At 41.7% G+C, this 13,110-nt stretch overlaps 1 protein-coding gene across 1 annotated transcript in view; it reads left to right on the top strand.

Moving 5' to 3' along the window:
- The window catches only part of LOC308051414 (large ribosomal subunit protein mL65-like), a gene marked incomplete at both ends in the record, with an annotated part of 98,126 nt that extends 87,547 nt beyond the window's left edge, over positions 1–10,579 (top strand). Inside the window, 2 exon segments of the mRNA XM_080361841.1 lie at positions 9,314–9,390; positions 10,549–10,579. Of these exon segments, the coding sequence (XP_080217967.1) occupies positions 9,314–9,390; positions 10,549–10,579 (108 nt within the window).
- Between the last annotated feature and the right edge of the window lie 2,531 nt (positions 10,580–13,110).

The following is a 13,110-nucleotide window of genomic DNA, read 5'->3' as shown; positions in this document are numbered from 1 at the left end:
GTCTTGACGGTGAGACTGCCCATGCTGCAGGGTCAGAGTGGTGGAGTGATTGTTGCCTTGGAGCATTCAATGATGGCATTTGTGTCGACGCGTGGTTCTGCCTCGTGCTCTGATTTCCATTTCCTGACCTTCCACCATTAGATCGAGTAAGCAGTGGGGTTCCATCCTTTTTGAATCTGGATCTACATTGGTTAGCATAGTGGCATCCTTTCTGACATCTAGGACAAACTCCCGGTACTGTTGGCCCCCCTTGAGCTCTTGCAGCTTGGAAGTCCTCTCTTTGACTGGAACACTGGCAGCTCAGGTGTCCATCATCGCCGCAAGGAAAACACTTTTTTGGCTTGGTAACTCGCAACGCGGTGGCAAAGGCACTGGCAAGTGCCTCGGTATGATAAGTAATGGACCCCACTCTATTGCATGCTTCAATCATTTACACCAAGTTTGTATTTACTGGCAATGAAGTTAAAATCTTTTTTGCAGTCGACATTGTCATTCTCCATGGCTAATTTAAGCGCTAAAGCTTCCTTCACTTCCTTATTGTCTAATTGTTTATCCAAAGTGTCTCTCAGATGGTCTATGAATTGCATGTATGGCTCATTTGGACCTTGAATTATCTTTGTGAAAGATTTTTCCACTTTACCAGATTCAGGAATTTTTATCATAGCTTGGTAAGCAAGCTGAGCTGAACAATGCAGAATGTTGGTGTGCAGCCTTGCTTGTACTCTAGGATCTGCAAACTGCCCTTGTCCTAGGAGCTGTGGCAAACCCGCTCCAAAGCAAGGGTCCTCCTCCCACTGTTCTAAATTCTCAAGTGCAGCAACAGTACACAGTTTGCCCCACTTTTACTCCCACAATAATTTCTATGTGGCCGTTAAGATCATGGCTGCAAGCTGTCTGCAGTCAAAAGGTGTTAGCAACTGTGCCGTAAAAATGTTTTCCAATAGTGATTGGGAGAATGGTGCAGTCAAGTCCCAAGATGTAACTGTTCTGCGCAGCTCTTTTATCAAGTCCCATTGAAATGAAGTCCATTCATTTGGCCCCTGATCACACACTATCAAGGGAAAAGCTAATGCAGCATCATCGCCCCCCACCTCTCATTGTAAACAACCGTCATCAGCTCCGCAGATCAAAATAATGCTCTGAATGTAACGGCAGAGCACTAGGGATGATGGGGTCCTTTTTCGCTACAGGGTTGGTGTGGAGGGGTTGCTGTTAGATGGAGATTTGTTACTGAAGCAGCCAGGAATTTCAAGGCTGGGAACTGGACCTGCCGTGGGAGAGAAGCAACTCCGAAATAACAAGGCCCCAACGTGGTGTAAATCAACGGACCTATCAGCAGTGAGACTTAGGCGCCTGGACAGCTTGTGAACATAGATGATATCCAATTAGCGAATGCATGCTTGGAGCGTGGACGCGTGATCAGAGAATAGTTCCCTGTATAAGGAGGCTTGTTTCTGTAATAAATGGCTTTGCGTGATTCACATTGAATCAGAATGCTGAGTACTTTATTCACTCCAACAAATGGTGACCCCGACGTGATGCTCTGAACGGTGTATCACTACGATCGGGGAAAAGCCTGGAGTGGCCCAGACGGAGGCGGATCAGCTGGACTGAGAACCGGGCGGAGGCATACAGACGTTCCGCAGACAAATTTGTCAAAGAAATCACTGGAAAAGGTGAGCGGCTGGGGCAGGAGGAGGGAAGAGTGAAGCTCCTCCTGATACTCTCTCTGTGAGAGGACTTAAATGTTAAGAAAGTAACATACGTAGACTGTTTGGTGTAGAACTAACGGCTACCTGGCAGAAACCGAGAAGGCTATTAAACTTGAACTTCGGGATGATATAGGGCAGAAATTATGGGATAAGGTCAGCAATGGAGATAAAGAAGCTAAATTGTTAGCAACTACATGGAAGGTTACAATTACCACCTTAAAAGATCTTAAGGCTGAACGGTCTGCTGCTGCCGGAGTTTTTGAAGCTTTGCAGCCTGATAAGAAACCTGAAAGTCGCTGTGAAGTTTACCTGGTTTGTGTCTATGATACCCTTCCTACTCCATCCCCTGTTGTGCCTTCAGCGCCCCCATTGGCTCAGCAGTCCGGGACAGGGGGAGGAAAAATGCCGAGCAGGTGGCTTCCTACTCAATTACCCAACCCTGATGAGAATAGCAGGTCCAAAGAACTGGAGTCAGACAACTTGCCCAAGGAACCTGTGAAAGCTGAGAATGCTAAAGTCATAAACAAGTGTACTATCAGTCCTTTTACCAATTTGTATCTGCCTTTACCGCCTTTTAATCCTCCAACTTCCACGAGAGAGCAGAAGGAGTCACCGGATAAGAACTGGGCAAAAGAATTGTGTGAAGGATTAGATCAGCTAATAGCGAGTGAATCCAGCAGTCGGCAATGCGGTCATGATGATCATGATGGGAATGTGCCTGGGGACTCAGGTTATACAAATAATTATGATGCTGGAAAACACTGGTGAGAATGTGCACTGTTCCGACTCCCTCTGTTACTAATGATTCTCCAGCACCATTCAAGTCCGTGTTATCTGATGACTCGGATGAGGATGAGGGTCTGCAGCATATTTTTTTTAAAAGTTAACAGGAAAAAGAGTATGTGTACATGTTGCCCCAAGATCAGATAAAAACCATGAAAGACTCAAGCAAAATTAGACCTATGCAATGTAACAGCTATAGATCATTTAGGACAGAACGATGGGGACTCGTTGAAAGGGGCAGGTATCCCACAACTCTTGGAACAGACACTAATTGACACACCACAATTACAGGCGCTATTAGTTTCTGAAATCCTGAGGCAGTCAACAGATCTTGCATATTAAGATACGATAAAGGTGCCTGAAACCAACAAAGCAGCCAAATCTTTTATAACTACTATCAGGGTCCCAGTGAGAATTACATGCAATTTATTGACCATCTTCAAGAGGCCATCAATAAGCAGGTTGAAAACTTAGAAGCTAAGGAAGCACTGGTGTTGAAATTGGCAGTAGAGAATGCTAATGTTTGCTATCAACATGTTATCTGTGAGTTTTCCAGTACATATTATGTGCTCCTGTGTATTGCCTCTCTGAAAATCAAGCAGCTTGTCAGGAATGTGAGTTAATTGTTTTACTAGTTGTTTTTAAGTGCGCCGTAAAACCTTCTCCCCATTTTTCCCACTCACACTGCAAGCAGCCCTGTGCTTTCCCCCCTCCCTCCCTCTTCTCATGGTTTTTACTTATGAGATGGGGTCAGAAATTACTGTTTTCAGTCGTGTTCCTAAGTAATTGGTATTGGGAGGTGTTTTAGAACACAGGAAAGCACTTGGAAATAGGAGAAAATATTGAAATTAGTGTTGGCTGCTGTATAAGTTTAAATGATTGGGAGAAGTGTCCGGAGAATAGAATCTTGAAGTATAACAGCTTGTTGCAATTAATGTTGTTTTTAAGGTGAGAAGAGCAGGACAAAAATAAATCTCTGCGAGAGATCATTAAATCATTTCAGACAGTTTTACAGGTGGAACAATTTGAACTTCAACAAGCTGAGAGAGTTAACTGAAAACACACAGGTCAGAAAACTTGCTGAAGTCTGCAAGATGCTTTCCTTATTAACCTGTTTTCTTTGTGGGTATCTGTTTAAGCATGTTGCAATTTTGGTAGGTCTTTGTATATGGTACGATAAGTTCACAGACTGTTAAATCATGAGAATCCGTCGACTCAAAATGTGCGTTTTGTGATAATACAGAAGACCACGAGTAATTTAGTTCTTTACTGCATGAATGTGATGGTAAAATTTTTGTGTGTAGTAGCTGTTATTTTTCTTTCTAGCATGCTAGCTTTATTCTGGTATCCAGACTCGCACAACTCTGCGATAGGCTGTGTCTCATCTCGATGTGCTGGATTTGGCTCTTTTGTATGCACACCATGTAAAGAATCCTGGTTTGGGGATAGCAGTTGTAGCGCACCAGATGAGAAACTAAAAAAAAAAAAAAAAAAAGCCTTACCCAGACCAGCTTGCTGTGGCGGCGGGGGGGCGGGTGCTGATGGGGCTCCAGCGCGCGCAGTGACCTGTTTTGTCAGGGAGACCCAGAGGTACCTCCACCTGGCTGAGTGGTAGGCAGTTCAAAGGTGCAATGCAAAAATTGAGATATTTTCTTAAATTAGTGTAACTGTGATCCATCTGCATATTTGAACTTGGTATTTGGTTTTTATATCTGAACTCAGTATTTTAATTTGCATATATATATATATATATATATATGGTACCAAAAGAATTTTGTTTGAGGGGATAATTACAAAATGGGAACCAGTTCCACTACTAAAATACCACCTTGCTTCCCCTTAGGATGCATCCTTACACATTAGAGTAATTGCTTATATTGTTATCTAATAATTTTGAGACGAGAAAAGAATTTAAGTTGTTAAAGTTTGATTCACATTGAACTTATGCGTGTGTTGGAGGTATGGGAACTAAAATTAAATGCTATGATAGATGTGAATTTGGAAGAGGTTGTATTTAAAAATTGCTAGAATATTAACTGATTTGGATCTAGGAAAACAGAATAATAGATTTACGTTTATTATACTGGTTTTTGACATCTGTAAATTGTAAAAGGTAAGTGGAGCTAAGGAATGTAACTATTGCTGAGCTACTTGGAATTGCATATAAAGTGCATTATGGTTGGAATGAAATGGGAAAACAAAAGAGCAAAATATCCCAGGCCTGCATGAAGCTGCAAGATAAATTCAACTCATTGTAACTGAGGAGTTTTCCAGAGCCTCCCACTTTGTACCAGCGATTACACCAGCTGCGTGTCCTTGGCTATATCTAAACTGCAGCAAGAAGAGAAAGGAAAAAAAAAATGGAAAAACCTGGCTGCCCGCTTTCAAGGCGGTGAAAGGGGGGTTTTCTCTCCCCCCCACTGCAGCAACGTTGCAATACTGAATGGAGCAGTCTGAGGGTGAAATTTAAAGGCATCCCTAGCAGATCCATAGTTCTAATGAAACTTGAAAATTAAACCAAAAATTTGTTAATAGACTTATTCTGTGGTAACTAGTTGTAAAAGACTTCTTAGTAAATTCACCCTGATAGTTTTTGAGATCATGGGAAAGAAAGAAAGAAAAACCGTTTTTATTTTTTGAGTCCAATGGAACGCCAAATTTGGAACAAAGTTTTACCGTATGAATTCTTGTATTTGCCAGAAAGTCCTGTACCTCTCTTGGGTCAAGATTTGTTAAGTAAATTGTAAGCTCAAATAACGTTTTCTGAGAATTCTGTTCAGTTGCATGTCCTACAAGAAGCTGTGTGGATGGTGCAGATCTGCTTGCTTCAAGTGAGAAATCTCCAAGGACATTTCGAATGCTGTATTTCCACTAGTATTAACAGCCAATGTTTCGATAAAGCAAACACTACACTGATAGAACTGAAACAGGACTTCGATCCGGTAAGGGAAAACAATATCCGATAAATATGACAGCCAAAATGGACTTAGAGACTTTGATGAATAAATTTCTGACAACCTTACAAGCTAACTGCATTCGATTGGACTTGCAGATTTGTCTATGAAACAACCTGTGGCTATTGTGAAACAGTATGATGGGAATGTTAACAGACTGATATACCAGTTGTTACTCTGATCAAGAAAATGCAGGGAATGAATTTAAGTCTTAATAGGCCATGATCCTTTTGTCATATATGTACCATTTGTGAAATCCAATTTTGATTTTTTGTTTGTAATCTATGTCCTTGTAAATTGCACTAGCTTGTTTTCTTAACAGCACAGCTTTTGGCATGCATAAATGTAAATTGCTGCAGAACCTGCAAGTCTTTAACATCAGGTCACAGACCGTACTTGTATTTGGTCTGATCCTACATTCTTGTGAAGTTTTTGTTGATGGTTCTGGGAAGTCTCATAAAGCTGTAGTGGTTTGGTGTGAAGATAACAATTGGCATCATTCTGTAAAAATTATTGAAGGTTCAACCCAATTAGCAGAACTTGGCACAGCTTTACATTACTTAGAGCTTTTTAAGGAGGAACCTCTAAATTTGATTTGTGATTTTGAGTACGTAGTCAAGATCCAACGCACGTATCTGATTCCGAACTTTTTTTTTATAAAGAAAAAAAAAAGGGGGCAAGTAGGGGAAACACCACAAAACCAGTTGTCAAAAGCATTGCTTGTGATGAAACACATTGCAAGTATGACCCAAAACCATGCTAAATCAGAAAGAACCTACATTAGTTACTGTCAAATCACTACTTAATGGTACATGGAAAAGGCCACATCAATTGATAACCTGGGGGAAAGGTTATGTTTGTGTCTTTACAGGTCAAGGATTGAAGTGGATTCCCACGAAATGGGTCAAGCCATGGCTGAATAAAGACAACAAAGATTCAGTGAATGCAGATGGACAGGAGGAAGATAAGTTGTGAGGACTGTTTCAGATGTGAACCATGAATCCTAATTCAGTGTTATAGATGCTCACAGACCTGGTGATCTAGAAGCCTATTAGCAAGCAGGTGGTGTACCTTCTGTGGAGAATGGCAATTTAAACAAACAGCAGGAGAGCCAAAAGGGCGATATTAGACTTAATCAATGCAAAAATGAGGTAAAATTATGAGACATTCCTACCATAGTACCTACTGCACTCTTTCTCACTGATCTAGCAGCTGGTAAAGCTTTAGGAGACATATCAAAGTTCAGCTGTTGTTCTTTAAATAGGTTAATTTAACTCTTGAAATACTAATAATAGATGTTGATGGTATTAGACATGTTACTCTACAAAATCACGCAGTTATAAATGTTCTACTTTTAACATTAGGATTATGGTTGTGCTGTATTAACTTGTTTGATTATTCTAAATCTATTAATAAGTGCTTTAGACAAACTAGAACCGTACATTGTTGGAGCGAAATAAGGACTCAGCAAAACAAGTCGATTCAATGTGAATCACGCTAAGCCATTTATTACAGAAACAAGCCTCCTTATATATGTAACTATACTCTAATCACGCGTCCACGCTCCAAGCATAGATTCGCTAAATGAGTATCGTGGGCTGTCCGTGCGCTGGAGTCTCACTGATGATACGTCCAATGATTCATGCCACGCCAGGACCCCGGTGATTGTGGAACGCCCCTCTTTCTCACAGCAGATTCTGTTCTCAGCTCCTCGAAGCAGCCTTGAGATACCTTTGAGCCTGACTAATTCAGCAACAGATCTTTATCTATCAAAACCCCTCCACAGTACATTAATAAGATTGCCGTAGTAAAGTTAAGATTTGACATATAGCTTATAAGTTTTGGAATAAGTGGGTAGTTGTTTCATCTTATTAAATAAGGCTTAATTGCATTATATGTAACTGTAATTATTGTGTTAACCATGTGCTGTATATTGCAGTGTATTTCAAAGATGATTCAGTGCACTGTAAATGGGGCCTGACTGGTTCAAGAAGAAAAAAGGGGGAATTGTGGAGGGGTTGCTGTTAGATGGAGATTTGTTACTGAACCAGCCAGGAATTTCAAGGCTGGCAACAGGACCTGCCGTGAGAGAGAAGCAGCTCCGAAATAACAAGGCCCCAACGTGATGTAAATCAACGGACCTATCAGCAGTGAGACTTAGGCGCCTGGACAGCTTGTGAACATAGATGATATCCAATTAGCAAATGCATGCTTGGAGTGTGGACGCGTGATCAGAGGATAGTTGCCTGTATAAGGAGGCTTGTTTCTGTAATAAATGGCTTTGCGTGATTCACATTGAATTGGAATGCTGAGTCCTTTATTCACTCCAACAGGTTGGTATTAAAAGGTGGCAATAAAGGTTTAGAAATTGCCACGCCAGGTATAGTCACATTAAAGTCTGTTAGGTCTTGCTCAAAATTTTCTTCAATTATATTGACTTTCCTCTGCACTCTTTTCTCAGTCTTTGCTGACATCTACTGGGGAGCTCAAAGATTGTCTCGCTGCTCCTGCTACTTTCTTTTCTGCTTTTATAGCTTTAAGAGTCTCTGTTACTAAGTGCCATGTTGTCATTATTTCTTTTGCTGTAAGATCACCTTTGGAAGCAGCTTCCCAAATTGTAGTCCCTGCGTGCTCCCAAGTCTTTGGATCAAAGACTTCCATTCCTGATGACGGAGCACCATTTACTTTAAGCCATTTTAGCATTAACTTAACAGTGCACTCTTCACATTTTATACCCTGCTTTTGTAGAAGTTGCAATAATAGTTTCACTATAGCTTCTTCTTCTACAAACAAATTAGATCCCATATTTCACTATCCAGCCACTCACCTGTATTTGTGATACGGTGATTACCCAGGTACATTTCTCTTTCTCTTCTCTTTCTCTTCTGTTTCTTTGTTTCTCAATCAGTCTGGCTGTTGAGATGATCGTTTGGCTGGAGTCCCTCCAGACGCTCGCTTCAGCGCTTTTTTGACCCTATCACGTCAGGGTCACCATTTGAGGGATTGAAGGCACGGACTCCCAGTGCGGGTGAACCAAGAGACATTTTATTTTGGCAAGGCACTTACATTTATAGTTAGTAGCTGTTGTACACGCATTTAACTTTCTGTTTTAATTGGCTTATGCCAGCTGTTCATGCACTTAAAGTTATCTTACGATTGGTTTACTTAATCTTGCACGCGCTCTGGCAGTTTGGCTAACACATTGTTAATATCTTTTCCTGTTCTAAAACATTCTGGTTTCTTATTCTATTTTAGTCAAGGTCGTTCCAGTAACTCAAGGTAACTATCAGTAAGATATTCCATACCTCCCCACTGAACCCCACACAGTGACTGTAGGTATGTACACCCCCCCCAATCAAAGGACAGGGAAGGCAGGGCCCCCTGGTTGGCAGATAGGGCCTTTAGCCAATGAAATGCCTCAGCTGAGAGAAATTTCTGGATCATTGACCATATATGACCACAGATCAGATTTCGACCTAAGGTTATAAATGGAGCACATCCTGTAAGTTCACTCTGCTGATTCAAGTTAGTTTATTGACTGCTGAGATATATGTTTTTGCTTATCTACTACAGAAGCAGATTCTGGTCCCGAAGAAAGTACTGATTGGCAGCTTTGTTAGCACCATTTAATACAATGTTGTTTGTATGTTGCAGAAAATTCAGACATCAGTATAAGATGGGTGTACTAGCACTCATCACAAGTTCTGTTGCAAAAAATATTATGGCTATTGATTTCAGTTAAAGTTACATATATGGTGTATGTAAGCAGGACTTGCACCTTCTGTCGTCTGACCTGAAAGTGGTATATTATGTGAGGCCTGATGTCAGAAATGTAAATTACATCATGGCTTTTCTTCCTTCAAGGTTGTACCACTGGAGTCAGATCTTGAAGTTGTTCCTGTTATTTATTGCAAACCATCCAAACTGATGCTGTTCAAAAAGTCCAAACTCCCCCCAAAAAAACAAAAAACAAACCCAACAAAAAATACCCCACAAAAAAACCAAAACCCCAACAACCAAAAAATCCCCCCCCCCAAACACACCGTCCAACCTCCCCAACAACAGAAACCCCCTGTTGTGGTTTAACCCGAGCTAGCAATACAAGTACAATAGCCGCTCGCTCACCCCCTCCCCCACCCCCCCCAATAGGGGAGAGAATCAAAAGGGAAGGGAGAAACTTGGATTGAGATAAAGACAGTTTAATAAAATAACAAAATACTAATACACTACTAGTAGATATATATAAAATAGAAACAAAAGATACTCAAGGCAATTCCTCATGAACATGCTGAGCAGCCAGTCCTAGGAAACAGCCTGGTCCCAGTAGCTGATCCCAAAGAGAGAGAAGAGAGAGGAAAAAAGGCAGAAAAGCCCAGACGCCTCTGCAAAATGGCAACAGGCTGGGCTAAACTTCCCTACCAAAACTTCCCAGCTACCCCCAGAGAGAGAGAAAAGAACCAGAGAGACTGGTAGAGCCAAAACTGGAAGTTCCCAACTCCCCAGTTCTCCTTAAATAATTAGCATGATGCTAATGGGATGGAATACTCTCATTGATCAGTCTGGATGTCAGTCAAACTCTGCCACATTCGTGCCCCCCCTTGCTCTATGCCTCACACCTGTAAGCAAGGCACTCAGAATGTCCTTGGCTCTCAGATCCCCTCAACAAGCAACAAAAAAAAAAAATCTCAGAACAAACACCCCCCTGACATATCTCCTATCAACAGAGAAAGCATTAATGTATTTTTGTATATAACTTTTCTATATAATATATAAATCTCTATTGAGATTCCATGTCAGGTGACATCTTTCTGTGTCTCGAGATTCACTTGAAGGAGTTGGACTGAACAGAAAATTAGCAGAAAACTGGCTTTGAATTTCAACACCTATCCTTCAGAGATATTTTAGTATGTGAACTCTTGCCTTTTGGACTTGGGCAAGCCTTCCAGTCTCACTCAGAAAGGGGGAAATTTCAACAATTATACAGATCTACAGTAGAGGTTCTAACTTTCTTTTGTTTGGTGTCTGATAGTAAAGATGTGTTTGCATAATAAAGAGCATTCTCTGACTGGTTCAAATTTTTTTCTTTTTGGATGAAACAGGATCAAAGGTAGCAGATCTATGCTGTTATGAACACACTGTTTCATCTTATTCCTGGGCCAGCTGGGCCAAAGAACATGGTATTGAGTGGGTATATCATATTCCATATCATGCACCAGCCTCTGGGAAAACTGAAAGGTACAATGGTTTGTTAAAAACTGCACTAAAGGCACTTGGTGGTTGAACCTTTAAAAACTGGGATTCATATTTAGCAAACGCCACTTGGTTGCTCAATACTAGGGGATCAACCAATCGAGCCGGGCCTGCCCAATGAGAAATTCTATGTACTGTGGAAGGAGATAAAGTCCCTGTAGTACACATAAAAATATGTTAGAAAAGGCAGTCTGGGTTACCCCTGCCTCAGGCAAAGGCCAGCCCATTCGTGGGATTGTTTTTGCCCAGAGACCTGGCAGCACCTGGTGGGTGATGCTTGAGGATGGAGAAGTTCGGTGTGTACCTCAAGGGGATTTGATTCTAGGTGAAAATCACAGTATCACAGTATGTTTGGGATCGGAAGGGACCTCAAAAGATCATCTAGTCCAATCCCCCTGCCGGAGCAGGAATGCCTGGGTGAGGTCGCACAGGAACATGTCCAGGTGGGTTTTGAATGTCTCCAGAGAAGGAGACTCCACAACCTCCCTGGGCAGCCTGTTCCAGTGCTCTGTCACCCTCACTGAGAAGAAGTTTTTTCTCAAATTTAAGTGGAACCTCTTGTGTTCCAGCTTGGGATGTCCCCCAGCAATTGCTTGAAAAGGCCAAAGTTAGCCCTGCTAAAGACCAGGGTTGCAATTCTTGATGTTCTGTTCCTGCCACACAAGATGCTGAACTCCACCATCTCGTGGTCACTGCAACCCAGGCAGCCCTTAACCTTTACCGCTTCGACCAGACCCTCCTTGTTAGTGAGGATGAGATCCAGCAGTGCACCTCTCCTAGTCGGCTCCTCCACCATCTGCATGAGGAACTTATCATCAATGCACTGGAGGGACCTCCTGGACTGTGGTTGACTGGCTGAATGGTCCTTCCAGCAAACATCAGGGAAGTTAAAATCACCCACAACAACCAGGGCCTGTGACTGTGAGGCCACTCTCAGCTGCCCATAGAAGGCCTCATCAACTTCCTCAGCCTGATCTGGTGGCCTGTAATAGACGCCCACAACAGTGTCACCCCTGCCAGCCTGCCCCTTGATCCTGACCCATACACTCTCAACTCGCTCGTCATCCGCTCCTGGGCAGAATTTAGTACATTGTAGTTGCTCTCTCACATAGAGAGCAACTCCACCACCACGCAAATATTCTATACTAAACTGCATGATGTGAACTGACATACTAACAGTGTTTAATAAGTGTCTTTCAGATCAAGACAGTGATGATGAAACCAAAGCTAGCTTCTTCAAGTGGCGCCTGACAACTTCTTCGAAGTTGATTTCTTTAACCCACAAACAGTGGTCATGAGATGCACTTGTATTTTTTTTTTTTTTTTCCTGCCTTGGGAGACTGTTGTGACAAAATGAACTTAATGAACTTTTCAAAGGATGGTCCACTGATTAAAATTAATTACTCCTGTGTATATATATACATATGTGTATATATATATATAGTAGTAGTGATTAATTAAATTGTATTGATAGATTGTATTGATAAGGTTTAAGTATTCAGTGAATGTCACATTATAAGGGGTGGAATGTCCTGGTTTTGTTAAAAAATAAATTTCTCTTTTAGTTAATTTGCCTGTCAGCCAAAGCCTTCATATTAGCTGCATTTTCCTGGAGCACCAGACACATGTTTTGGTAAAACTAGCAATGGAATGCAAACTTATTGATAAGCACGGATGGACATCTCGCGAGAGGGGCGACGAGAAACAAGTGACCAAGAAACTGACCAACTGTGTATAACATTCCATTCACGTGAATACTTCATATAAAAATGGAAGATCAGGAGGATCTCGTCCCTTTTGCTTATGACCGACATTAGGAGAGGACCTTGCTAGTTGTCCCTGCGAACTGAGGCCTAGTGAGAGACTGAATCCAGCTCCGGTTGGCTAAAGAGTCCAATCCAGGACTTGGGGTGCCAGCTCTGCAGTTGCTGAGACTTTCAAGCTTGGTTTTGTATATTTTGTATTATTTTCTCTATTTTATCAGTAGCATTAGTAAAACATTTTTAATTTTTCCAACTCTCCTCTCTCTGTCCTCCTTTTCCTCCTGATCGCCTGTCCTTAGTGGGAAGGGGGGAGAGGGTGGGGCAAAAGGGGGAAGTGGGGGGAGGACAGGAGGTTAACAATACGTATGCCAGGGTTTTATTGTCACCCTGCAATCTAAACCCTCGACAGGAAGGTGTAGACACTTCACCTCCACGCTCCTATGCAGAAGCCCCTGGTGTATCTCAAATACATCAACTGCAATTCTCAGTTTCATTTTCAAAACCAGGGCAAATGATTTGCTATTAATTATATTTTGGGTAAAGTATCTAATGCAGCTTTGCCACTTGAATTTGGACTTGTAGGTCACCTGAGGATTTTAATGGAATCATCTCATGCACACTTAAATGAACACTCAGAGATGAACCTAT

This window comes from Nesoenas mayeri (genome assembly GCF_963082525.1).
Source record: "Nesoenas mayeri genome assembly, chromosome: W".
Lineage (NCBI taxonomy): Eukaryota > Metazoa > Chordata > Aves > Columbiformes > Columbidae > Nesoenas > Nesoenas mayeri.
Note: the sequence above shows the minus strand (reverse complement) of the source record. Positions and strands in the feature narration are given on the sequence as shown.